Raw genomic sequence first — 26,996 nt, forward strand, 5'->3', positions numbered from 1 at the left:
AGAGAGGAGAACAGGCGATACCGATCTCCCAACGCTATGACACGCCGCCTAATCCAGGAGATGCCTCAATGAAATGCACGTGGCACTGAAGTTACAACATCCAGCAGAAGACCAAGACAAATCTCATCAGGACAAGGATGATACATAAGCCGTGCAGGCAGGGAATATAGGGCGTCTAGTTTGTCAACCTTATGTACATCGGCTTCTTGTGGACGAAATCAAGTCTATCCTGAAAATCTTCCCTTGATTCTATCTGCATCGCTCACCATACAGACTTCTAGTAAACGTAGAACACTGTAGTCTCCGGAGCCGTCTGCCTCAGCTTCGTATTCTTTCGCTGAAGACTCAGCCTCATAATCCACACCGCCATCACAGCCACCGCCGAGAACGAGATACTCGCCATCCACGCCTTCAAGAACCTCGGGTTGTCCGTACTCGGCCACAGGTACGGCGTATACACGCTCGACATGTTACCGAGCGAGTTGCACAGAGCGAGTGCAACAGCCTTTTTCTCAGGCGTCTGGCCCAGCGTCACGCTAGTCCAGCCCAGCATGATGTTGTTGATGCCGAAGGAGAAGGTGACGAAGATGAAGATTGCGACGAAGCGGGCGGCGATGTTTGTTGTGGCCGCGGGGATGATGAAGCCGACGATGATGATGCACTTGCAGATTGTAATGTGCCAGCTGCGCTCGTTGTAGCGGCCGGACGTGTAAGACATGAGAATTGCCATGGCCGCGGCTAGAAGGTATGGGGGGCAGGTAAGGGCGAGCGTGGTCGTGGTGTTGTATCCGAGGGTGCGGACCACAGTGGGCAGGAAGCTCTGGAAGCTGACGGAGGAGATGTGCGTGTTGTACATCAGGCAGAAGACCCAGGTGCGCCAGTCAGCTAGGGCCTGGCGGAGACCGATCCATACGCTGGTGGCTTCCTCGCGCTGTGTGGTGTCGGCGGCGATGCGCTTGTGGGCTAGCTGTCTTTCCGCTTCGTTGAGCCAACGCGTCTGTAGAGGATGGTCCGGGAGCAGGAAGAAGGACATGCATGCAACACCAATTGACAGAGCACCTTGAATGATGAACAGCCTAGAGATCAAAAGTATCAGTGTTTGGCCGAAAAGGAAGCAGGCAGGATGTCAACATACCAGCGCCATCCAGCAAGCCCATGGGTACCATCGAGTCCCGCAAAGACACCGGCGGCAACCAGGCCAGCGAAGGCCGAAGCAATCATATTACCAGTGTAGAAAATGGCCATTCTAGTCGCGATTTCTTTCTTGGTGTAGAACAGTGACAAGAGGAAGAGAGCACCTGGGTAGAACTGCGGTTTCTTGTAAGTCAAGACGTCTTTGCCTTGTTGATCATAGCGGGGGTACTCACAGGAGCCTCAGTGACACCGAGCATGAAACGGCACGCCAGCATGCTTCCGAAGTCCTTGGCCAAGAAAGTTAGAAGACAGACAATTGACCAAGCCATGCAGAAGCCTGTTGCAGGTTAGCATTGGAAAAAGTGGTAGAATAAACAAACGTACCGCCCATATACCACGAAGGTCTAACACGATTCAAGATCATATTTGAGGGGATCTGCCCCGCGATGTAGCCCACAAACAGGATGGAGATCAGAGTGTTGTACTCAGTGCCTTGAAGACCCAGATCCTCATCCAGAGAATTGAGTTTGGCGTTGACGAGGGCATTGCGGTCGAGGAAATTGAAGCTGCAATACAGGTCAACCAACGCGTCTTCAATGCAGAAGATGATGTGCAAGACGCCTTACAAGTACATGATCCAGAGTTGTGGCTGTTGGCATTTGAGTCAGCGATCAAAGTGTTATTGCTAAATTTTAAAAGACTTACGAGGATTGTACGGTCGAGCTTCTTCACCAGGGCGATTTCTGCTGGATTGGTCTTGCTGCGAGCGCCAAACTCATCCAGCTTGGCGTCCACCTCTACTTTGGCCAGAGAGATGTCATTTTCATGCGTTTCAACACGTTCTACATGGTTGTCGCCAGTGATGCCTTCCTTCTCGTTATCGGTGGCTGTGCCATATGCTGGAGCCCGGTCGTTAGAACCCATAGTTCTTTGGCAGCGCAAGAATGATAAACTGTATATGAGGAGCATGGATGTGTGCGGACTGATCATCAAGTAGACTGGCCACAGCGTCTTATAGAGTTCCGGTCGACCGCCATCCTCAAGCCTCGAGAAGCTTTCCAAGCCTGGCCGAGACGCAACTACCCATCTTGAGGTTCTTGACCCGGTGTGGTGGCTTGAAATGTCTTGGTGTTGAGTATTATAGTGCATAACTAAACCTTCTTCTGACCAAATACCTCGTGCTACCCCGAACTATCCCCCGCATACCAAGATTAGACTATGGTCCCAGACGGGTGGAATGCCCAGAACGGCACGAACAGTCCAACCAAAACATGCAGCCTAGACGCTGTCTGCAATTTATCCGCGGCAACACCGAATACGGCTCCTCACCGATATTGGCATTGCCCAGCCTGGCGGAACTGGCCGTTGTGTTGAGGCCGAGCCACTTGTTTTCCTAGCGAAGTCCTTGGCTTACGGCAGTTCAATTCGGTGTCAGGTGGGCTCCGGTCCTCAGACCTGGGTTCTGCACCATCCGAGCAAGTTTCCCATGCCTCGGTCGCTGTTCTTCAAATCAGTCCGCATTACCCTGCTCACCGAAACTTTGCAATGGTCACGCGGGTTGGCCGTGGGGGTGCACAAGGAGTCGTCTTAGAGCGATTGCCAGAAGCTCAGTATCCCAGAAAGCTCCTCTGAACTCATTATGGGTTATGATACCCATGACTACCTCTCGAAGCTCACACAGGCGAGTTAGAGATAAATACGCGTCGTGGCATTGAGCATAAACGCCCAGATACATTGTTTTAGCTAAGCTTCATGATTGCTGTGCTTGCCGTGCTCAAGTGGGTAATTGCAGAATAGAGGAAGTCTTTATTGGAGCTTATGCCATTATACCGTTTGAAGTGGAGCGGGAAGAGGGTACTTAAGTTGAGGAAGTATGTACTGCTTATGGAGGGCAGACTGAAGTCAGGTTGAGAGAAGTAGCAGCAGGTTACAGAGTTAAATTCTAAGCCACGGGCGTCAATGGTATTATTCCCGATTAGGAAGAAGTTCCGACTGCCGCCAGCGATAGAGTGGGCAAAAACAGGAGACTTAGGAGTCCGAGGAGACAGCGGTGACAGCTAGCAGGCTCGCCGAGGTTATAGCAAGGTATTCGTTACGCTCTCCAAGGGATTTTCCAACCCATAATGCAGAGGGGCTTCATCTTAGCCTACGCTGAGCCTGCACATGTGCCCTTCCACCTCCTTAACCCGGCGTGCACTCTAAACTGAGAAAAGAGGTAAACGTTTTTTTGACCCCTCTTCCTTGTACTTCCGGGTGTCTTTTTACGTCTCAGAATATAATTTCGCCCGGCGCGGCCCACTCTTGACTTCTGTCACGTTCCACTTATTCGACTTCACACATCATAACCATTCTCCGCTGAACGTGTCACTTCTGGAAAGACCACACCAAATCGATGTGTCCAACTCAAGTGCGTAGTAGTAAGTAACCGCGACTACCCGTTTCAACACTGGAGGAAGGAATAGAAGTGTAGAGATCCATAGAGCCTTGTGTTACTGGAATCTGCGACACTTCAGCTTTGTGGCTCCCGTGGTCATGTGAGAAGCGCTTGTATTTTGGGGCCGGAACCCCTTTTCTCTGGGACTATGAACCCGACCACGGCTCAGTTGCACAGCATACTGGGGCGCTAATGCTCTTCTTGGCCTTCAAGAATAGAGCTGATTTCATACTTAAAATAAGGAGAATGTGATAGGAAGAACTTAGTCTGGAATCCTTGGCAGACCTGCTTAATCCAATCATCCAGCATATGCCTCAAATTTATTCTTGAGTGGCTGAGAACATTACGGCGGTTTTATGATCCGAAATGTCTTACTCGCCCCAGGGCGGAGCCGGGTGGCGCGGGATGAGGTATCCCAATGCTTATGGTGTAATTTGCTCACTCGAATACTTAAACAGTACCTGGGCTCCGTTGATCTCCTCGCAGAAGGTGATCTTCGATCGACAAATATAACAGCCGTCCCGAAATCTCCCCCATACTTCAACTTCTACCTTTAAGCTAGTGACCATCAAAATCATCTCCTAAGGGACTTGAACATACCGTCAGTGGTTTGACATACTGCAATGACGAATCTTGGTCCCTTAATTACAACACTGACCCCCTCATCTGTATACACCCAATTCAATCTTTCCAACTTGTCTGATTCCACCACACATAAATATCACAGCTTAGGTTGGTCGTCAACGTCCGAGTGCTATCCGCCGGGTTTCTTGGTTACGTCTGCAGCATTCTACTCTCCCGGGATATGCCCGTCAGGCTGCGTCTCAGCATGTGGCAGCTCTGAAGTCATCGGTACTGTTACCGAGACTCGAGCTACTTGTTGTTCACGGTGAGTTAAGTGTTCCAAATTCAATTTACAGGAGGTATTTGCACGACTAGACGGACATAGAGTTCCTTAAACTTCGGGCTTGCAATACGAACCATTGATTTTGCATAGCGGCTATACCTGTAGTATTGACCCGCCCTCGGCCACAGCACCATGGTCAACACTCTCCTGCTTCTCGGTCGCCATATCCGCAGTGAACGTCAAAGTACCGGACCTTTCGAATCAACAAACCCTTGTGACGGAACTAGACCGCCCGCTCATTTTCGCGGCGGCTATCAACGTCCGATGGCAGAAAGATGATTTCGCTTTAGCTTCTAGTACACCACCGCCATCTTCGATATCTACACCATCTACTTCGGTATCGAGCTCCTTAGCGAGCCCCACGAGTGTAGATCGTCCACGTCTCTCCACGGGCGCCAAAGATAGGAATAGGCATCGGTGCAGCCGTTGGTGGGCTTGCCTTTCTGGGCGCTGTGGGGTATATGCTGAAGCGGCGAAAGACGAGTAGTCATAGTGCAGCAACAGTCAAGGAGGAGCCTTCGGACCAGTGGGGGAGACAAGGGGTGGCAGGCTATCGAGATTACAATCCGGAGCTGCCAACCCAGAGCAACACGTCTGAGACGGATGGAAGAATGATGTACCCCGAGATGTACACCATAAGTAATGTGCCCGAGGCGGAAGGAATTTCGAAGCCGCCGGAGGCGCCCGCTCACCGCTAATGAGGAAGAGGAAGATAGACGCTTCACTTAATCTAGCAAGGTTTAATGACATGATTGAAAGTATAAGGTGCCGTTCTTGCGTTATCTTGCTCTTTGTTTTTGCGCACTGTTCAAACTTGATTTATTTGCAGCACACCATCAGATCATCAAGGGCAACTCAGTCACTGCTATCCGACTTTGGGTGTTCGTTCTATACTTATGCACATGAAGGGGGGCAAGCATTGGCGTAGTCTAATGTTGGGAGACTGGCCAAATGCCAAGACACGGTCGTCGGCCTATCAGCTTTCTTCTCGACACTGGTGTCTCTATGCACATTGTGGATTTGACTACTCACATCAAAATCAAATGGGAAGCATCATATAGTTCCAGATTTTGTGGGTTTTCAAGCGTGTCAGATCTTGGCGCTGTGGCAAACCTCTTCAGGGTCTTTCGGCTACGATTACTATTCATTCACGTTGAACAGGATGATTGGTGGGATCAAGTTTGATGTAACACAGAGACATTCCCTTGCATAGGCATATGCGCCTAGGACAGAACGTTGCCTCTTTTGAGAACCCCTCTTGATAAGGACCGTTGCACTGCAGTGGTGCAACTTTGTGCATTAGTTCTCACTTGCGCGTATTTCAAGTGCTCTGATGTTATGCGATGGCCTTCAAGACCTCTTTTCTTCCATTCTGTTCCTCCCATCTTGAAACCTTTGGTCACAACACATTGAAGCGACGATCCTCGCATTCGAGCACCATGGACACTGTAGAAAAGCCACTTGGAACCGACAGGGTTGAGCCGATCAACCACGAATCTGGCAGCGAAAATGTCGACGAGAAGACCGGAACTGCTGAGGATAGAGCTGATATGTTCCGCATGGGCAAAGTCCAGGAGTTAAGGGTACGTCAATGTTCCTCAAAAGCATTTGATCAATGATCGGTTTTTAAACATGTCTAGCGAAACTTCCGCTTCGTGTCTATATGGGCTTTCTCCATGATCTTGGTTGCATCCTGGGAGTGCTCGCTGGCGTAAGTATGGAAGAATGCTGAGAAGAAAGGCAGGCTTGCTTCATATGTGAATCTTGCTGAAATATACTGTGCAACATACAGACTTGCTAGCATCAGCCTTGTCAATGGCGGAACGGCTGGGTACATATGGGTCTTCTTTATCTGCTGGATGGGCTTCATGCTCGTCAATACTTCCATGGCGGAAATGGCATCCATGTAGGTGAAAGTGCCAGTCGCTTCCCGCTCGCACCGGCTACTGATATCATTTAGGGCCCCGACAACGGGTGGCCAGTATCATTGGATATCTGAATTCTCGCCAAGAAAACACCAGAAGTTCCTCAGTTACCTTATGGGCTGGCTTTGCGTCCTCGGCTGGCAAGGAGGGTGTGCAAGCTCCTCTTTCGTGGCCGGAACCATGGTGCAGGGCCTCATCGCCCTCAACCACCCGGACACATACGTGCCCGAGGGATGGCACGGCACACTGCTCACGATAGCCATTGCTGCTTTTTCGGTATTCTTCAACACGTTTCTTGCGCGACACCTCCCGAAAATCGAGTCTGGCTTGCTGGCGATCCACTTCCTCGCATTCATCGGCATCCTTGTAACACTGTGGACCATGTCGCCAAGTATATCCGATGCCACAGTCTTCACCCAGTTCTACGATGGCGGAGGCTGGAATAACCTCGGCGTGAGCACCCTTGCGGGAATCACATCGGGTATATTGCCTTTGTTGGGCGCTGACGCTGCAGCACATATGGTATGTGTACCTCCTATCCCGCAGAAAACCTCATAATGTATCACATTCACATGGTGATTTCATACGTGGACATCTCTTCTGCAGAGAGATGGGGAGTTTTGAGCCTGTCTTGAGGGATGTGGAGAAGCTTTCACAAGAATTCAGAGCTTTTAGGCCACGCTTGAAAGTATGGAATTGGGTCAAAGTTATTAACTTATATCCACAGTCTGAAGAGTTACAAAGCGCCAGCAAAACTATCCCTCGGTCAATGATACTCACAACGGCGGTCAACGGACTCCTGGGCTGGATAATGATCATTACCTTTGCCTTCTGCGTCGGGCCAAACGTCGACGACATACTAGCATCGCCGACGGGGTACCCGTTCATGGCGGCCTTCTACAACTCCACAAAGTCGACGGCCTCGGCGACAATCATGTCCGTCTTCATACTGCTGATGCTGGTCAGCTCCAACCTTTCCATCGTGGCCACGGCCTCGAGGCAGCTCTTTGCCTTCGCCAGGGACGAGGGCTTGCCCTTCTCGCCGTGGTTTGCGAGGGTGTCGCGGAACGAGCTCCCGATGAACGCGATCGTCGTCACGTTTCTCACGTCCGCGCTGCTCTCGCTCATCAACATCGGCTCGGCCACTGCTCTCAACTCCATTACGTCTCTCTCGACGACTGCACTACTCTCGAGCTATATCTGTTCTATTGGTTGCATGATCTGGCGCCGGTGGACTGGCGCTGCTCTGCTTCCCAGCCACTTCAGTCTGGGCCGCTGGGGGTTGGCGCTGAACATTGCTTCTGAGGCCTTCCTGATCTTTGCATTGATCTTCGCTTTTTTCCCTGTGTCGCCGAGCCCCAGTGCTGATGTTATGAATTGGAACGTCCTCATATATGGTGTCGTGGTCGTTGGCTCGGTTCTGTATTACCTTCTGAGGGGACGACACCGATACGTTGGTCCAGTCGAGTATGTGAGAAAGTTGGATTGAGGAACTGGTGAACGCAATTCATCTTCGGGATAGGTAAAGAGCGTGTTATAATGTTACTATCGAAACACGTTTTTCAAAATGCCCGGACTCTATCCTCACCGTGGACATGAATAATAATGGTGGTTTCTAGCCACAAGAGCTTTTTCGAAGGATTCCGTCGATGCCATAGCCTGCTCATTCCTTGTTCTGAAACCTTGAATACCCTGACTTAAGGCTCTCTCACTCCATTTCCGCAGCGGCTGTTCACGTAGCAGTCCCGTACTTGAGCAGCACTGGGAAGCTGTTGTCTTGCATCCCACCATCTGCGTTCCACTTCAGAGAGTAGATACCATCTGTACTCGTCGACTGGGCCCAGAACTGAGATTCTAAGTTCGAGTTGTCATTGTAGACCAGCTGCGTGGCAAACAGGCTGAACCCGGTGACTGTACCGTTCATCTCACTGATGGTCGCAACTGGGGATACGTCAACGGAGTTGAAGGGGTCTTGGTGCATGATATAGAGAGATCCGATGTCGGTGCCGTTGGCGAGCGTTGCGTTGGCCATCCAGTTCTCGTCGGTGATCGCAGAACTGTGAGTAGAAAGTCAGCCCGTCTTTCATTGACCTTGGATGGGAGGTATTTGCAACGGGGGGAGGGCCCGGGAGAGGGAACAACTCACAGGCTCCATTTTACGGGAGCAAGATTTGCGGCAGTATTTTCAGGGTTGGCCGTAACGTAGAGCTTGCCTGGCACAGAGTTTTAGCACAGTTCCAAAGCTGGCCAGCAAGCAGTGTTCTCTCACTATCGTTGAGCCCGTATGAAATAGGCCAGTCTGCGGCTCCTTGACCGTACGCGTAGAGAACAACATCGCTCACAATGCTGCGTTTCACGTTGCCGCTGGGAATGGTCAAGGCTGAAGTCAGGCTCATCTGGAGCGACAAAAGAGTGACAAGATTGAACTGCATGTTGCCAGGTGGGCTGTGGGGTAAAGAGTGTTAGGTACGAGTTCAATGAGTGACGCAGTCGATGGAAAAGGAATGGCAAAGAGAGTAAACTTTCTTGCAAGTCTCAAACGATCACCGAGAACCCAGTACTGTGAGCCTACATATAGAGAGATCTAGGGAAGGCGTTGTAGCCAGACCCGCTCATCGTCGCCTTGCAGGGCTCTGGTCTTGCACTACGCAACCTCCAATTTTACTTGAGAGAAAAGTGTCATCACTGCTCATGCTCTCAGATCGCTCACAGGGAGGCCAGCTGCAAGGCTCACAAGGCCCCGATTTACAATACTATGGCCAGAGAAGTACGTAAGCCAGTGAGATGCCCCGCGATTCATCTCCATGAGACTCCGAGCCTCTTGGAAAAGCGTAATCGCCGGTCGTCATCACCGGCACTTGTTGTGGAACGCACGGGCGATGTTTTGCAGGACGACGCGAATCTTTGTTTCCCCATAAGGTGTACGGGCCGCTGCTCGCCAAGCCCTCATTGGCCTAGGCGACTGTCAAGCTTTGGGGGTGGGTTAAGCATGACTTACATAGATAGCAACGGGGCTCCACTACTTTATGTTGATCCCAATTCTATATTTCTCAACTTTGCAGCCGGAGTTTTGTATTGCAGAAGATTCGATTTTCGTGGACAGCCCATGATGGGCATCGATGATGAGTCTTCGGGGCTCGACCACGGAGATCTGCATAGCACCATTCTCAACTCCGACCCGTTCCGTAACACTCGAGTCCCACAATTTGGGGCTCGAATAAGGCACACTCAATTGGTCAAAGCGGCTGGGTGATGCAGTATTGCTCTGGATACCATTTTGAATGTGGACAACTTGATGAGAGTAGTCGTCATGCCTTGATGAGGCTGTGAAGTCATGTAACATTGTCGTCTCAGGACTCTTCCATGGGCGCAATCTTTGGGTCTTGCCTTGGGTCACGATGTTATAAAAGCAACCATGCACCCTCAAGCTTTCTGATTGCAATAACTTACTCACCAACACTGAATTAGTACGCAATACAGTCACTCTTTTGACCTCGTCGTTCCTTCCCTGACTGCGTTTCTCTCTTTTTGAGGAACGGACTTAATTACACCGCCGCGATGTTTTGTCAATCTTTTATTCTGTCATCGCTCCTTGCCTTGCTGAGTGTCCTCCGAGCAGCCGTTCCCTCCGACAATTCCACTTCAGCATGCGTGAACTCTCCTTCAACACGATCATGCTGGAGTGAAGGATTTGAGATCTCAACTGATTACTACGAATCGGTGCCCGACACTGGTGTCACTCGAGAGTACTGGTTCAATATCGAGAATGGCACCGCCTCTCCAGACGGCATTGAGATTCCTGTAATGACCGTCAATGGTTCTCTTCCAGGTCCAACCATCATCGCTGACTGGGGCGACTGGGTCGGTAAGCAAGCTTCTAATTCCTTTGGAGAAAACAAAATGCACTAACCGATTCACCAAGTCGTGCATGTAACCAATGCACTTCAGAACAACGGAACTTCTATTCATTTCCACGGCATCAGACAGAACTACACCAACTACAACGATGGCGTTCCCAGTGTAACTCAGTGTCCGATCGCCCCCGGAGACAGTTTCACTTATAAGTGGCGCGCAACCCAATATGGATCCTCCTGGTACCACTCGCATTTCTACGTGCAATTGTGGGACGGACTATTTGGTGGTATACTGATCAACGGCCCCGCCACTGCGAACTACGATGTTGATCTCGGTAACTTGCTTTTGAATGACTGGTACCACGTATGTTGTGCTTCCGAGACTTCAAATTGTGCCGACGCTGACAGATACGCGACTATAGGATACTGCCGACAACCTTGCCCTGCAGGCGTCCATCTCTGGACCCCCGACGGCTGCCAACGGCCTTATGAATGGAACAAATGTGTACAACGAGACGGGCTCTCGCTTTGAGACCGCCTTCGAGGCCGGGAAGAGGTACCGCCTGCGACTTGTGAACACAGGAGCAGATAACCACATGAAGTTTATGATCGACAACCACACTCTTGAGGTCATTTCTACGGACTTTGTGCCTATCGTGCCTTACAACACAACCAACCTCTCGATCGGGCTTGGTCAGAGAAGGAGATGTCATCGTGCAGGCAAAGGAGGACACCAGCGGCAACTTCTGGCTCCGAGCTATCCCGCAAGAGTCATGCTCTGACAATGACAGCGGTAGGTGATGCCCTTGGTCAGGCGCGAATTAGGAATTCAGCTGACTTTGCTCTGTTGCAATAGCCGACAACATCAAGGGGATAATCAGATACGGCAACTCGACCGAAGATCCAACAACATCTTCGTACGACTATGACGACTCCTGCAGCGACGAGGAAATGACCAACCTCGTCCCCTACCTCAGCAAGGCAGCCTCGGACAGCTGGGACGTCGAGGAGTACCAAGACGCCGGCGTCCAGGTGACCGAGAACGCCTTGCTATGGACCATGGGCGGGTACTCATTCCACAATGAGTGGGACTATCCCACCGTACTGCAGGCCCTCGAGGGCAACGATACGTGGACCGAGAAGCAGCGTGTGTTTCAGCTTCCCGAGGCCGACAAGTGGGTTTACATGGCTATTTCATCCGTCTTCGCCGCGGATCACCCGATCCACCTGCACGGCCACGACTTCTGGATCCTAGACCAAGGCTTCGGCACGTGGAACAACCAGACAACCAACCTTGTCCTTGAGAACTCCCCGCGCAGAGATGTTGCGATGCTGCCGGCGAGCGGTCACTTGGTCATTGCCTTCAAGACCGATAACCCCGGCGTGAGTACCCCAAAAGAAGCCCTGGCCCCGAATCTGATTCTAGATGTACATGTGCTGACATATCTGCTTCTCAGGCCTGGCTCCTGCATTGCCACATTGCGTGGCACACGTCTGGGGGCCTTGCCGTCCAGTTCCTGGAGCGAGAGTCTGAGATGGTGAGCACCGCTGGTGTTCTGGACAGCGATGTGATCAACGGCACGTGTGCCAACTGGAGTGCATATGCCACTCCAGCTGAGATTGACCAATTTGACAGTGGAGTGTGATGGAATAATTCTAGCACTCGGGGTTCGCACGCTGCTAATGGTGAAACCTTCCTTCTTTTTGTATATGTCATAATCGCCTTGGTGAGGCACAGGTGGTGCTTGTTTAATATGGGTGGTAGTCGGAGATGGGATTCATCATAATTACACTCGTGATATATATCCTGGAAACCCCGTCCAACAAAGCGATAAATCTGTCAACAAGTTTAGACGGCCCTGTGAGGTTAACCTTGATGCCGAGCTTAGCTCCAGTCGTCTCCCCACCACTTGTCTTCCCCCCAGGGACCTACACCCGGGCCTTTGAATATCTTGCCTCCTTTCCAGACCCATTTGATATTGTCCTTGTCTTGCAGAACGCGGACGTCTTCAACCGGATTGGATGTGAGACCAAGCACATCCGCCTCGTAGCCAACCTTGAGTTGCCCAGTCTTGGGCGCTTGTGCGCCTATGGTGAGGGGACCGTTGGCCGTGGCCGCCTTGATCGCCGCGAGGTTACTGAGACCAGCCTTGACAGCATACTCGAGCTCTACTGCCATGTTGACACCAGGTGGGGTGTCAGTCCCCAGAGCGAATGTGCAGCCTGCTTCAATTGCCAACTTGTAAGCCGCTAGGTGATGCGCGCCACAGAGCTTCGCCTTCTCCCAGGTCGACGGGTCCAGTCCCTCTCCCCCAGTGGATAGGAGAAACTCTGTAACGAGCCTCATCCAATTTTGTCCTTGCGTTTCCTCTCTTCCTCTTCGTCTTGTCATGCTCGTCCACATCTGGCAACCGTCTTCTTTTCTCCAGAAAGCTTCCCACCAGGGGGGAGGGGGGTTTCTGACTGGGTCATGCAATACACTTATGTTTTGACATTTAATTGAAATTTCATAATTCTAGCAAAATGCTAATAAAAGGCTATTAAAATGCTATTAAAAGTAAATTATATCAAGGCTTTAAATTATATTAATATTAATCTTATATTAATATTAACTTTGTATTAGCTAGTATTATTATAATTTTATTTTAAGAACTTTAATTTAAATTATCTTAACTTTAAACTTAATTTTTTTAAAATATTTTCATAATTTTATAAATCCTTTTATAATTAATAATTAAGCTAATGAAGAATAAATAAGTAGCTAAGTTAAAAATAAAAAAAAAGAGGTTTGTTTCTCTTTTATATTAAATATTAATATTATATCAATACTATATTAAAAATAAGTATATATTATTAATATATAAATAATGCAAGGCATACAAAAAAACATATTATTAAAACCTTGACAGCATATCACTATCATGTCACTATTCTATTAACTTGCTTGCAGCACCCAAACGAAAACCCCCCCTCCCCCTGGTAGGTTCATACTACACAGGCAGTACGAATATCAGTCTTGGTACTCAACATTCTAGATACCGTGTTGCAACCAGAGAAAATGCACAAGCAAGATCTCGAGGCCGGTTTGGCTGGACTATCTCATGATGAAATTACAAAGATTCTCAGGGACCTTGCAGCATCTGATCCCGCCGTTGAAAAGCGCATCATAAGCGCCGTCGAGTCGTCCCAGGTATGTTTAAAGTCGACAGCTGAATATTAAACGCAAGTGCTGATACGTGGCATCTGTCTCCTCAGCCACCAGCCACCGGGCACTCAATTTTCGATTGCATTTCGAGGAGTCTTCGATGGAAGGCCCGGACGGAGGCAACCCCGGCACCCATCACACCAAAACCAAAGAATACGGCTAGTGATGTGCAAGTATGCGACAACTGCCACGGGTTGTATCGGATCTCGAAGCTTAGGGAGAAGCGCGTCACCTGCATGGGCTATCCAGGTATGTTGATCGTGTACACGTCAAGCCCGAGGTCGAGCAACAGCTACAAGAAACACGCCCTAATCATATGCTCTGGCATCGTGCAGGCAGGCTGGAAAACCTTAAAATTGTGATAAAGGATGGGGATAAATTCGAACAAGCGAAGCGGAGGTATGCCATTGATGATGGCTTTGGACACATCCTCTACAAATGCTGGACTTGCTGTCTCGGTACGGAAAACGCAATGCCTTGCAATCTCTCACCCAGCCATGTCTGCTCCAACCCAGTGTCCAGGACTGAAGCGGCATCGGCATAAGTAGCGAGCAGTATTAAGATTGCTGTGTCTGCAACGTTGAGTGCTATGCGGAGAGAATGCATCTCGTGGCATGTTCAAGCACCCGAATTAGGAGGACTCGTGGTGGAACTGTGAGGGTCACGAAGCACGGTGTTGCATCCTTTTCGCTCGCGAGGCCCCCAGGGAGTCCTTTTTTCCAGATATCACTGGTTCCTGTAAGCCATCACTCCGAATACAGATTCCTAAAGGCTTGCTTCTTCAGCAAACTTTGAGCTGTAGGATTTGCTGTCCCCGGTTGATCGACGAGTAGTTTTTACCGCCGAGGCCCACTAAATGGCCCCCCCGTGGCGGTCTCGGCTGCTGCGGCGGTTCGCCCGCGATTCAGAGATGAACCAATGCACATGGGCCCCGGGGTTGCATCGAACAGTTCAGCTGGGCGGGGACTAGCCAGCCATCCCCCGACCAAAGTGGAATGGCTTCCTGCAGTGCTACCCCCGGTGCGGCTCCTTTTGTGAGGCCCATTACCAGCAGACTCTTTTTCTCGCATTTCTCCTCTCGCAGAGCCTCATTGCTGCGCTGGCTTCTGAGGGGTTTCCTCAACCTCCGTCCCAGAAGCACCAACCCACCATGGCCAATCTCGTCGCACGATGCCAAGACCAAATTTGAAGGGCCCTAGGCTTGGGCCGGGCCCATTTCCCGTCCGGGAATGGTTGACGGCCTATACCCACGGGGACGTCAACCGGCACCAGGAACTGGATGAATGGAGACGGGGTGTCGATGGCTGGAGGCATGACGACCCCAAGCCGTATGGATGACACCCTGATTCCTTATGGCCCGGCGCATGTTCTAACATACACTTTTGAGATAGGGGCCCGTACTTGACCCATGTCAGGTCATTGGTGACTCGATGGCCGCACTTGGAGCTGCTAGCTGACTTCATGGACGTTGGCACGCATCCCATCAGATGGAACCCGCAAGCTCCAGGTGCATACCCTGCTGATCCTGACAAAAGAGGTGTGTTCAATCTTGTCCACGCAGATGGTCCATCAACTTGTCAAAGCCAAGAGAATCCCCGCAGAGTGAATGTTCGTGACTGCTGCCTCTGGGCCTGGCTGACAGCGATTGGCAGACACCTGCAAACTAGAGCGTATGCAAAGGACAAATGTGTGCCTTCTGGAGTACCCCCAAAAAGGACCTGGCGTTGAGGAAAAGCGATTCGATGATTCTACCGAACTTAAGGACTGCCTCAACGCAATGGGCGAAAATGGGTCTGTGAAAACAAGACTGTTCGTGGTGGAAGACTTGTCTCGCAGCGTTATCGAGGTCCTCGGAAACTACTTCAAGATCGACCCGTCTTTCTTCCGAGAACACATTGTTGACTACGCTTGGTATAATACCAGTAAGAACTAAACTACGGCAACTGGGACTCAGGTTCTTCCCTACTTCTGCGTTCACCTGACTGACATGGTGTGTGTGACAGGCGACTGGTGGCGTGATCCACCTAATCTCGACATAGTTTCCAGACGCCAAAACTGGTTTCAGCTTCGCTTCGTGAGGGCAAGGAACTTTCTCAATCACAAGCTCTTCTCAGATGGCGTCGAAGAGTCCAAACAGTTTAACGTCTTCCGCCGACTGGACCAGGATTTCAACAGCAACAACTTCTGGGACAAACATGACAAAAAAGAGGCCAAGGTGGGACTCACTCGGAGCAGAGCGACATGCTGGGTACAGGCGCCCGAGCAAGACAACGGCATCACATACGCTATACTCTTGCTGGATCCAACTATCAAGGGCGGGAATCCCTTGTGGCTCAAGTACAGGAATTGGGCAAAGACACCGCCCGTCGGGGAACCCCCACCAAAAGACACGGAGCCTCCCTGCGACAATTTCTTCGAGGATTACATTTACTGGGCAAAGAGGCCGGGCAACTTCAACTTCGGGGAATCCGGCAACCCCTCTTCCGCGATCTGTATCCCGACGCAGGTCCTCCTGCACCTCGTCTGCACGGAGTGGCTCACCATGGTAGACTACATCAAGACGCGCCTGAACCAGGTCGACTGGGGGATCGCCTTCCCGGACGACTTCCTCGAGAAGGAGGAGCAGATCGACGAGCACCTCACCAAGCTGCACCACTGGAGGCGGGTTGTGCCTCTCTACCGCGAGATGATCGCCGAGACGTTCCTGCGCGTCTTCCGGGAGACGGCGCACCCGAACAGGATGCACCCCGGCCGGAACATCCACGAGCCAGCCCAGAAGCTTGCCAGCGCCCTGGGCCCCCTGATGGACACTGACTGCATCAACGCGTACCAGCAGGACTTTGCGCTTGTGCTGGGGTATATGGAGGAGTTCCAGAGCAGGATTGACCGCCTGACGGATGTTGTCACCGCCGTGATTAACATGGGTGATTCGCGGAGGGGCTATAAGGACAACAAGAATCTGCGTAAGCCAACTCATCCTTTCTTCAGCTCTACCTCGTCGATCAAAGACAGAAAATCGATTGAGACTTGGTGACTACCACGCTAACATCCCGAAGAATGGCTGACCTGGCTTGCGACTTTCTTCATCCCGCTCAGTTTCGTTGCAACGCTGCTCTCAATGACGACGGACCCGATTGAGGACCTTGGCCCTATCACCCGGCTGTGGGCACTGGTAGCGGTACCAAGCGGCCTGACGATCATGATCGTAGTAGGTATCTTCAGCGTTGCCAAGTGGAGGAGGGCGATTCGGAAGTTCTGGTCAGACTTCCCGTGGGTCTCGGAGTGGAGACCGTTTAAGCCAAAGAGGACTTGAGCGATCGATTTTTGTTGAGTATCCAGACTGCATGAGGTGGCATATATACCAGCATGTTGAGCGTTATCCGTCAGGTCAGAGATGGTCGCCTTCGAGTTTCCCCATGACATTATATATGAGTTACGACTGCATGATAAACAGCGATCTTTACTGCTTTCAGGCCATGGAGGAAGAATGACTGCTGTTCCTGAATCATAAATCGGAGGTTTCTGGTGCTATAGAAGCTGAGTTCGTATGATCAATTTGTTGCATTCTCAGATCCAAGCGAAGAGCACGCAGTAAACATGAATAATTACCAGCTGGAGGTTCGTTCTTAAAGAGAAGGGCTACACAAGAGAGCGATAATATCTGGGTGGTCCGAAGACCCGCAGCAGCAGAACACAGAATTTATCTGAGGATTAAAGCACCGAAACAGGCGATTTCATGAACGATAAAGTAAAGAGGCAGAAACTGCTCTTGAATTGTAATCAGTGAAGCCTATGGTGGTTCAGCTATGTACATGGAAATGCTATATATGTCCTGCAAGAAGCAAAAGTGAATCTTCTATCTGGCGCCACGACCTCCGCGATCAGGTTCACTGGAGGTCGTGTGTTGTTTCTGACACAACAGCGCGTCGGTCATCCCATCATGTTGAAATGGGTGTGATCATCTCCTGCGCCGAGGATTTAGAGGGCGGCGAAGGTGCTGCCGATCTCGCCGAACTTGATGTTCGAGTAGATCACGGTTGCATCGGCCGCGCTGTCCTCGACGTCGGCGGGGGCACCGGAGCTGGTAGCGCAGGAGCCACGCTCAGCACCGGGGTCCTTGGAGTCGACGGGGTAGGTGGAGTCGAGCCAGAGCATGTTGGCGTAGTGCTGTGGATTTCACGTCAGTATCAAGTGATGAGGTGTTTAGTTTTGGGTGAATAAAACTTACGTCGTCCCAGAGAGACATGACGAGGACCATGCCGTCCTTCATGGCAGTGGTCATGGAGTCGAAGCCACCCTTCTCCTTGAAGGTGTCGGTCTGGTTGGTGGCGGTCTTCTGGGCAGTGCAGAAGTCAGGTGTGATAGAGTTTCCAGACACGCCCTCGAGGTTAGACTCGGCGTTGCCAATGGTCTTGCCGTCCTGGACGTAGAAGCGCTTGATCTCGCTCAGGGCACCGGCATCGTCAGTCAGGAACTGAGTGACGACGGTGAACACCTTGGAGGTGTCGACGAACTCGGAGCCCTTGCCGTAGTAGGAGGTGTTTCCGAAGCGGTAAGGGTTGAAGTCACACCCGTCGGCGTCGCAGACACCAGCGTTGCGGTCCGAGGAGTAGGTGCCTCCGCACTTGTCGCCCTCGCACATGGTCTGGGAGGTGTTGGTGCACGAGTGAGGAGTCAGGGCAGTGGAGACGACGTTGGCCTCCCAGACGTCCATCTCTGCACAGCATGAGCCGTGGCTACCCACCCCTGCATTGGCATCATTGGAGGATGGCTCCCAGCCGTCAACGTTGGCCTGGCCGTTGATAAACTTCAGGTCACGGGGGCACTGAGCATCACAGTAGCCGGTTCCGTACTCGGCACCGGCCTTGTTGCCGGCGTACTTGGACATGCCGCCGTCGGCATCCATGGAAACGAAGTAGAGGGCTCCGTTCAGGCCGCAGGGCAGCTTAGAAACGTCGACATCGAAGGTGAACTCCTTGCCCAACAGCTCGAACATCTGGTACTCGGTGTCGGAGGCCATCAGGAAAGTACGGCTACCGACGTTCTTGTTGGTTCCCTGCTTGACGAAGCTCAGCGTCAGGGCAGTATCCTCGGACGTGATGCCGTAGGTAGCCTCATAGTCAGCGCCATCGACACAGCACTTGGAAGCGCAAGTCTCATCGTCAGGACAGAGCTCGCTAGTACCTGTTAGCCACCTGCCACGGATCCCAAAGTGATACATTCTGGAACATTTTAAAGCACAAAGATCGGGGATGTGTAGCAGCAGAAGAATGGTACTAACGCGTTCCACTCGTTGCCAGTGTAGCAGTTGGTCGAGCCGGAGGTGTCGTGGGCCCAGCGCCAGTTGGCGTCGATGGTGACTGATCCGGAGGTGTTGGTGCAACCGGAAGCAGTGCACTGGGACCAGGAAAGCGTCGGCTTGGTCTCGGTGGTGGTTGTGCAGGCTTGCTGCGCGCGGCTGGCCGCGGCGAAGAGTGCAGAAACGAGGGCAGCTCGCTGCGCCATCTTGAAAACGATAGAAGATAGTTAGAAAAGGGTTGAAGAAAAAGAATGTAGTGCTGAACCAGACTTGCTGATGATGAGGATGAGGATGGTCCAAGTCGAGGCTCAAGTGTGTGGGATGTTGTCCATACTTATACCATCAACACCAGGTCCCCTTCCCGGCAGGGCTGCCCATACTTTCGGCTGGAATCCGCCGTGGCGGTCCGCAACGAAGCTCTACAGATGGTCCGACGCGGTGGCAACGGAGAAGTCGGCCGTTATTCCTCCACCAACCCTCGTCAGACGCGCTTCCACTGCAATCTTCCAGATGGGGTCGGGACTCGGTAAGGGCCCCAATTCCATCCTGACCAGACTCAGGGATTGGCTTCGCTTGAAGTCCACAGCCTGCGTCACAGTAGCCGCCATGAGTCGTCCCGAGTTGGGTCGGCGCCGTCAAGGGGTTAGAGTTCGCTAAGCGTAATGCCGGCAGGGGAGGCTGACGGGATGTTACCCCTGATGGAAGCATCATGTTTAGACAGACCAAGCCTAAACAGTGTTTCCTACCCCAGGCAATCGAATCGCAGGGGTTCTCCACAGCGGCAGACGCTTGCCATTCTTGGACCCAAAGCTTGTGCCTGACAAGCAGTCTGGGATGATGCCGGTGGACACCTGGTGCGGGCATTGGTGGGGACGTGAGCTGCTCCTCTGTATGGAACAGCTGATGTTGTGTTTCGACGGGGCCGAAATGCTACCTTGAGCGAAGATCTGCCCCTCGAACCGTGATGTGGCGGTGGGCCACTGACAGAGCCGTCGACTGTTTCCCCATGTCTTGGCTTGGCCGAGAGTCCCACGATTTCGCTTCGCTAGAGAATGAGCACTTTGTGAATGTCAGAACAGCAAGTGACTTGTTGCTGTCATGGTGCTCTGTGTGCCGGGGATAAGCTTGCCCCGTTATTTCCTGTGGTCGACCGAATAGGCCCGAAAGAGGATCGTATCGATAGCCGTCCGCGCTGACTGTGTGTACCGACTGCCGACAGCATACGGGTATCTAGGTACCGAAGTATACACAGTAGGAGGCTAAGTAGGAAAGGCCACCTTTATGGGCAACTCTTGAGCCGCAATACCACCGTATACTAAGGACAAGCCAACAATTGACTTCGCCTTGGCTGTGAAGCTTGACCCAAAAGGACCAGGCAGTAGGGCTGAATGGTCTTACCTCCTCTCGCCAGTGAGCATCTGGCTGCATCCGTTCGAATTGCTACGCTTTGGACCGACCTATTGCAGTCCTACCGCATGAAGTTAGACAGGTGTGGCAGGTATGGTGCCCGCTAGACCGACTTGTGCTTTCTTCCCTAGTGACAAATAACATGCTCAGTTGGTCTCCGGTCGGATCCATTGCCGAGAGGGAAGAGCTTTCGCCCTGAAATCTGCAGCTGTCACATTTGTTCTCTCCACCCACAAGCACACAGTACGCAAGTACTGCAGTGTGATGTTTCATTCTGATCGTCGCTCGACTGTGCTTGGTGGAAAAACGAAGCCTGGGAGTGGTTCATCCCAAGTACTCTATGGTTGATTTTCATGGTCCGGAGATCGGATGATCTGGGGGGTCCAAATGGGTCTCCACCACTGGCCCTGCCGGGGGTCCAGGGTAACTCGTCATGCATGAAACATCCTCCTCGCAAAATCCACGCCGGCGCTTGCACTCGGTTCGGACCAACGGCTCAAGCTTTGCGCGATGCCATTCTACCAGAACATGTGAACGGTGGCAGGTCGTAGTACAATCAAGACTATACTTGAGAGGCGACGTGGGCGAGCAACTTAATTCCAATAACACATAACATCGCACTACTCTGACAATACACAATAAGTTCAAGTGTTGTCGATGTCTTCGCATTCGTTTAGTCATACATTAGCTTGAAAATCATCGGTAGGTGTCCTGTCAAGCAGACCCACGTCTTGAACAATTAATCGACGAAACAGCAGTTCTTGCCAGGGCCATGCTTCCTGGATCGCCTGCAAGGATGTTCATTTCCAGCTGGACATAGACTTTATGACCTTGCAAGCCCCTTTCATGAGCAAATTTACAAAAAAAGCGTCAGGTTCTCGGGCTGGGTAGGTGAAACATCACCGTCATTCCCACTTGACTCGCTCGAATGAGCTCGGGTCCGGCACGTGGTCAAGTTGTATCCAAATAGAATAAATGGAAGGGTATGAAGAAATTCTGGTACAGTGCATCTTCTTGCGTCAGTGAAGTACATGTGATCCCGCTGTCCGGCCGAAGGCGGAATCCCCTGTTTCATTTATAGGCAGCGCCGGCCGTTCCGGCACCCGCAGCCACACGGAGGCGAGGAACGCGGAAGAACAGTGAATAGCCGAGGCATTCTCAGACTTCAAGGGAGTCCTTCAACTATTGAGAGGCCTTAAAAACTCGTCATGCCTTTCTTAAATTTTCCGTCTAATTTCAGCATTTGCTTGCTGCCCGGGCAAGTTGGTCTTTTCACAAGCTTGACGTATGGCTGAGAAGGGATTGATCTTGCATGAAATTGGAAGATCTCAATAATACTGAGTTATGTTTTCATATTTCAGTACCAATTTTCTGACGTGCGAGGTGGGTAGTCCTTCATAATTGCTGGTTCGAGGGTGCTTCTAAAATATGTGCTCACACTGGCATTCCTGTCCTGGAAAGCCATGCTCTTTTTGTCATTGATGGCATTCTGGTAGCCATTTCATCGTAAAGAATGGCCACGAAGAATTCAGTCTTTATAAATGAGAGACCCTATCAAGCATGGTTCAAAAGCAGAGGTATGCGCAAGGGTGGCAGCCTGATACCCATGATTCCTGCCCTGAGCGCTTCTACACTCGAAATTTAAGCGATAACACGCCCGAGAGAAGACAGAAAGGAGCACTTCAAGGGTTCCAAATTTCTCGCCACGCACTTGTTCTCTCGGGCTCCATCCACCGTGGCCTCTGTGTGGCTTTCACCCACAATTGTGTAGGCAAGATGAGATGTCAGCACAGACACCCTACGCTATCTACTCATTGAAGTTTATAGGCTCGATCAAATTCTTCTCCGTTGTCTATAACGATTACCTGTTTTAAAGCCAAGTATAAGTCCAGACGAAGTTACGGGGCCTGCTTGACTATCATAGAAATCATGGATCCGTTGCGGCAAGAGCCTCAATGAGCATAAATTTGAGGAAGCCAAAGTGAGCGTGACGGTCGGGCGAGGACGCGGGCTATGAGGCACAACATCACTTGAAAGCATGAAATGATTTGGTTCTCGTCTAATTCGGTTTATCCGCAAGGCCATCGATTTTGAAACTTGTGATGCTGATAAATGGTGGGCGAAAGCATTCACGATGTTGAACCTTTAATTATACAAAGTGAACAATCTAGAGACTTTCCTGAAAGCTCGGCACCATATTGGAAGTACATCCCACGAGATATCAGGAAGTCTTGCGTGTCAACAGTGCTAAGCGGTCTCGGTTTTACTCTATACACACATGCTTCTTAAGCAATATACATCCAGTCCTAAAACGATAAGCAACCAGTTGTTTGGGATCAAGGTCAGAGAAGCCAGGAAGACATTTTGTACCGTAGTTGGAAGGTCGGCTGTTCCTGGGTGCGTTCGTCCCAAACAAGGATCCAACCGAGAGCATGTAGCGCCCAAGGGCTAATTACTACCGCTGCACCATGTTGTTCAACAGTGCTCGAAGGGTATCATTGCGCGCAATTGGAAGCCAAGTTGTCCAGCTGCCCTGCTCAGATCCGCGGAACAGTGAGTTCTCTGGGGCAGAGCCGTGACATGGAACAGCCACGGCAGTAGATGGCAATATTTTACTTGAGAGTTGGAAGCTTTATTTCATGAGTATTGAATAGCGATAGAAGCTTTGGTGTCGTTTGGACGGTGCTTGTGTTAACGTTAGGGCAAGCCTGTGTTTCCTACTCCACCTGGCAATACAAGTGAACGCTTCCATGGTTTTACCCCATTCAGTCGCCATAAAAGTGAAAACTCGTCATACTTTCAGAAGTTTGGTTCTAAGGGACCAAGCTTTTGCGGCGGTGCGACCTCTGCGTGCCAACACTCACGTGAGGGGGCCCCGACAAGACTCCTGAAACAGTGACAGGCCGGGAAGCCTCACGCTCGGGGTTCACGGACACCTCATCTGATCTTGGCTCCCTGCTACGCTCTCGGCAGCTACGTCAGCCCGTTGATATCACATTTGAAACTCGAACTTATTTCAACCTTCGTCACCATCCGCAAGCTTCGACAGACAGCTCAAAACGACACAGAGCTACTCACCCCAGCTGATCAGGTAACCCCTGCACGCATCCTGCCTCCCCGGCGCCGCAAATCACAAGACTCCAGCTGTCATGTCGAACCGGCCGATCTGCGGCACCGACACGCCAGACCCGTGGATCGTCGCGGCCCACGGCAAATTCTACCTCACCTTCACTTTGGGCAATCGCGTCGAGATCTGGCAGTCACCACACCTCGAGGATTTCCGCGACTGCCAGAAGAGTGCCATATGGGTACGATCCTTCCTGTGTCCTTTTCTCTGTGCGATGATCCGCGGTTGGCCCTGCATAGAATATGCCTTTCCCATGGAGTGCCACGTCCGGTGCCACCGATACTTCGCGTGAGAACAGCATGGGGGTCAAAGGCTTTCAGAAGTGACGGGAATCAATGTGCTTCTGCTGATTCATGTGATCGCTAATGTGCAATTCTGAACAGCAACCACCACCCGGCTCGCCCTGGTCCGCCGATGTTTGTAAGCATCTCATCAAGGCTCATCGCCTTTTCTTCTCTTACGACAGCACGGACGTTGTTATTGAACAGGCTCCAGGGGCTCCCGAGCTTCATCACCTCAATGGAGTATGGTACATATACACATGCGCTGCCCCTCCAGGCGTGGGCAATCCAGGGCATCGCACTGTGCTCCTGAAATCGTCTAAGCCCGACCCTATGGATCCCAGCGGCTGGCAGTTCCTTGGCCCGCTCAAGGGAATGCCCAATCACTGGTCGATTGACGCAACGGTCTTCTCGGTCGATGGACATGACCTGTACTGCTGCTGGTCCGGTTGGCCGCTCGGGGACAACAGCGACACGCAGCAGGACCTCTTCCTCATCAAGATGGCGTCGCCGGAGGAGGCCATAGCCGACACGCTCGTCTGCATCTCCAAAGCAGACCAGCCCTGGGAGCGGCCGGATGACGGAAGGCGAGGCGTGAATGAAGGACCGACGTGGGTTAACTTCGCAGGGTTCCGAGGCATCGTCTACTCGGCCCACGGGAGCTGGACCAGCGACTACAAGTTGGCATTGTTGGCACTGGTCGGACAAGACCCTCTACGCCCCGAGAGCTGGACAAAGAGACAGGCGCCGCTCTTGGTCAGCGACCGACGTCGAGGCGGTCCATTCGGGCCTGGCCATGCTAGCTTCTTACCAAGTCCCTACAATGACGGACGGATTTTCTGTGTTTATCACGGAACTGAGAAGGAAGGAGAGGGCTGGTAAGTCATTTCCTCGAGCAGCTTCCCAAAATCGGAAGTCAAAGCATGTCACGAATACTTTGCATCACAGCAATACATGCACGGCCAGCCGTACTAACGAAATGGAACAGGAACAACAGAAAGGCTCGGATTATGAACCTTGGTCCGGAGTGTTTTGCGCCGAATGCCTCGCCCATCTGCTGCGCCTATCAGGGCGGGTTTCCGGGTGTTGGTCCTGTCGGTGGCAACACCCGCAACAAGGTGGAGGACACGATTGGCAAGATTGTGGACAAAGCACCCACGCAGGTAAGAGGGCAGCTGCAGGGGATTTTCGGGAAGGCGAAGAAGTTCTTCTAGTCGAGGGCGGAGGGTGCGAGAGGGCAGAGGGTAGCATACCTGGGTAGCCTTGTGAGCAGGAGTCGACGTCTGATGCAGACACGGGCAGGTTCAAAGCAACGAAGAGGCTGCGGTAGCGAACCTGGCAGTTCGCTGCTTCAATTGATACGCATCGTCAGTCAACACTTATCTGAAGTCTGTCTGCCGCGCTTGTGGCATGAAGCCTTTGTTTGGTGCGAGGCAGGCGGAGACGGAGTTCAGCCCTCTAAGAGGAAGAGTCAGCGTCTCGGCCTACACCAATTGTGTAGGCTACTTCGTGACTGGGAATGTGATGCAGTTGCTCTCAAGGCCAGTTACACACCTGCACACTCGAATTGCCATGTTCCTGCCACTTCTCCACATACAGCAAGCGCAACGGTACGCAAGTGTGACTCCTTCCCGGCCATGGTGGGCCAATGTTGGGTCCTGCCTGCCCTGCGCCCCCTAAAATGAACAAGCATGTCGAGAGGGCCTGCCAGGCGGCCCGCAACCAAGGCTGCCTAAACTGCATGCGCTGACATAGCCACCGTCGACCCAACACCAACATCATCAACAACAAAAAAACATCGCAACTTCGGCGTCCTTTTTTGGCACATCGCATGACTAGGACATTTCAAGTCATTCCTTATTTCAAGTTCCCAAATCAGCTATCAAGACACTCGTTCATTCACCGGTACACTTCATCGTTCACCCACCGATACGCATCATCGACACCCCACCGACCTCTCTTTGCAAGACATTTCCACGGCACAATGGCTGAAGCTGAATCTTCTGCTACTGCAAGCAATCGTCGACGGGACACCGCTCCTGGGTCACTGGGGCAAAACATCCTAGATCGCGAGTCACTGCCGGGAGGCATCCTAGCCACCGCTCATCAACTCAAGAGACACAAAGAAAGGTCCCTTGATACCGCAAGAGTTCATCTGAAGACCGTGGAAGACAAAGGCCAAGCAGCGGTAGTCGGCTTGCTCGGGGACTCCATGATCGAACGCATGACGAGTACGGGTCAATGCGACACTCTTCAGTCATGGCCGTCAGAAGCCATGGCGTCCGATTCAGACATCCAGGCCATGAACGACGCGAAAGATGACCCAGACGCGGCCCCCATCGCCCGGATACGAGGAGTTGCAAACTTCGGCTGCGGCGGCGATAAGATCGAAAACGTACTATACCGTGTCATCGGAGATACGTCCATGAATCTCAAAGGGCTGGCACGGGAGCTGCACCTCTGCGGCGGAGTCTGCCTCACCAGCAGACGGAGACCAGAGTTGTGGGTCATCCAAGCGGGCACGAACAACCTCCATAAAAATCACGGTCTCAGGGATGCCGACTTACATGCAATGGACATTCTGCTCAAAACATTGCACCACTTCGGCCGTGCAAGTGCCAAGATCCTGGTGACCGGACTGTTCTATCGCAAGGACGTTGCAAAGGAGCTGATTGACAAGGCAAATACCGATCTGCAAAGTCTCGTCGCCAGGCTTTGTCAAGAATTCCCTGAGACACCAAAGCCAACGGAGCAAAACCACGGTGGACAGGGGAGGAGTGGCAACTCCCACAGTCGAGACGACTCTGGCATCAGTGAAGGTCCTTGGGACCGCGACAGTGGCACCTTCAGGTTCTTACCTGCCCCACAGATTGACAATGATTTGTTGGAGGATCATGTCCACTTGCGCAAGGAGGGATACCAAAAGTGGATGCAGTCACTCTTGCCAAAAGTACACGAAATGCTTCGGATCCCACCACCGCCGGATACGACCAAGCCTAGAAGCTCTGTTGGACAACCGAGCTTGAGTTAGGAAGGCCAGGGCCACGGTGGCCCAAAGTCGGCAGGGACTTCACCACATGGTCGTGGGATTGAGAATCTGAAGAGGAAACACAACGTGCCGTCTCCGACCACCGCAGAGCCAGGCCCGCGGAGACACACCCATCCTTCGCTCTTGGATCCTTGGAGCCAGGAAGAGTTCCCGCCATGGGCACCGAAGCAGCCCAAAACTAAACCTTCTGGTGGCCTAACAGACATCAAGGAACAAGAGAATACGACAAGTGAGTCCTCATCAGAGGATACAGGTGCTGATCATGTGCATCAAGGCGCGGCACATGCAAACAACGAGCAGGCCTCACCGCCGCAGCAGACACACAACAGAAGTATCCGCGGGCGGCTGAGGGCCAGAGCGAGAAGGATTTGTGA

At 51.9% G+C, this 26,996-nt stretch overlaps 9 protein-coding genes across 9 annotated transcripts; 5 read left to right on the forward strand and 4 right to left on the reverse strand.

The window, feature by feature from the left end:
* Window positions 1-277: 277 nt before the first annotated feature.
* On the reverse strand, window positions 278-2,058 carry INS49_009917 (uncharacterized protein; the record flags this gene model as incomplete). The annotated part of the gene is made up of 6 exons (XM_043170644.1): window positions 278-1,076; window positions 1,136-1,308; window positions 1,368-1,471; window positions 1,519-1,700; window positions 1,761-1,783; window positions 1,840-2,058. 6 exons carry the CDS (start codon window positions 2,056-2,058, stop codon window positions 278-280), a joined length of 1,500 nt encoding a protein of 499 aa, XP_043025209.1.
* Window positions 2,059-5,914: 3,856 nt separating this feature from the next.
* On the forward strand, window positions 5,915-7,889 carry INS49_009918 (uncharacterized protein; the record flags this gene model as incomplete). The annotated part of the gene is made up of 5 exons (XM_043170645.1): window positions 5,915-6,058; window positions 6,116-6,186; window positions 6,268-6,381; window positions 6,436-6,922; window positions 7,128-7,889. The coding sequence occupies 5 exons, from the start codon at window positions 5,915-5,917 to the stop codon at window positions 7,887-7,889; spliced, it is 1,578 nt and encodes a 525-aa protein (XP_043025210.1).
* A 243-nt stretch (window positions 7,890-8,132) lies between these two features.
* Window positions 8,133-8,832, reverse strand: INS49_009919 (uncharacterized protein; the record flags this gene model as incomplete). The annotated part of the gene is made up of 3 exons (XM_043170646.1): window positions 8,133-8,457; window positions 8,547-8,613; window positions 8,670-8,832. 3 exons carry the CDS (start codon window positions 8,830-8,832, stop codon window positions 8,133-8,135), a joined length of 555 nt encoding a protein of 184 aa, XP_043025211.1.
* Window positions 8,833-9,958: 1,126 nt separating this feature from the next.
* INS49_009920 (uncharacterized protein) lies at window positions 9,959-11,900 on the forward strand (the record flags this gene model as incomplete). The annotated part of the gene is made up of 6 exons (XM_043170647.1): window positions 9,959-10,265; window positions 10,323-10,618; window positions 10,677-10,910; window positions 10,975-11,047; window positions 11,111-11,637; window positions 11,712-11,900. The coding sequence occupies 6 exons, from the start codon at window positions 9,959-9,961 to the stop codon at window positions 11,898-11,900; spliced, it is 1,626 nt and encodes a 541-aa protein (XP_043025212.1).
* A 239-nt stretch (window positions 11,901-12,139) lies between these two features.
* Window positions 12,140-12,433, reverse strand: INS49_009921 (uncharacterized protein; the record flags this gene model as incomplete). The annotated part of the gene is made up of 1 exon (XM_043170648.1): window positions 12,140-12,433. One exon carries the CDS (start codon window positions 12,431-12,433, stop codon window positions 12,140-12,142), a length of 294 nt encoding a protein of 97 aa, XP_043025213.1.
* A 2,698-nt stretch (window positions 12,434-15,131) lies between these two features.
* On the forward strand, window positions 15,132-16,772 carry INS49_009922 (uncharacterized protein; the record flags this gene model as incomplete). Its single annotated transcript, XM_043170649.1, has 3 exons — window positions 15,132-15,381; window positions 15,463-16,422; window positions 16,516-16,772. 3 exons carry the CDS (start codon window positions 15,132-15,134, stop codon window positions 16,770-16,772), a joined length of 1,467 nt encoding a protein of 488 aa, XP_043025214.1.
* A 665-nt stretch (window positions 16,773-17,437) lies between these two features.
* On the reverse strand, window positions 17,438-18,964 carry INS49_009923 (uncharacterized protein; the record flags this gene model as incomplete). The annotated part of the gene is made up of 3 exons (XM_043170650.1): window positions 17,438-17,626; window positions 17,688-18,636; window positions 18,741-18,964. The coding sequence occupies 3 exons, from the start codon at window positions 18,962-18,964 to the stop codon at window positions 17,438-17,440; spliced, it is 1,362 nt and encodes a 453-aa protein (XP_043025215.1).
* A 4,350-nt stretch (window positions 18,965-23,314) lies between these two features.
* INS49_009924 (uncharacterized protein) lies at window positions 23,315-24,787 on the forward strand (the record flags this gene model as incomplete). Its single annotated transcript, XM_043170651.1, has 3 exons — window positions 23,315-23,473; window positions 23,676-24,451; window positions 24,562-24,787. 3 exons carry the CDS (start codon window positions 23,315-23,317, stop codon window positions 24,785-24,787), a joined length of 1,161 nt encoding a protein of 386 aa, XP_043025216.1.
* Window positions 24,788-25,848: 1,061 nt separating this feature from the next.
* INS49_009925 (uncharacterized protein) lies at window positions 25,849-26,996 on the forward strand (the record flags this gene model as incomplete). Its single annotated transcript, XM_043170652.1, has 3 exons — window positions 25,849-26,290; window positions 26,825-26,851; window positions 26,923-26,996. The coding sequence occupies 3 exons, from the start codon at window positions 25,849-25,851 to the stop codon at window positions 26,994-26,996; spliced, it is 543 nt and encodes a 180-aa protein (XP_043025217.1).

The sequence above is a fragment of the Diaporthe citri genome (genome assembly GCF_014595645.1).
Source record: "Diaporthe citri strain NFHF-8-4 chromosome Unknown scaffold_4, whole genome shotgun sequence".
In the NCBI taxonomy this organism is placed as follows: domain Eukaryota; kingdom Fungi; phylum Ascomycota; class Sordariomycetes; order Diaporthales; family Diaporthaceae; genus Diaporthe; species Diaporthe citri.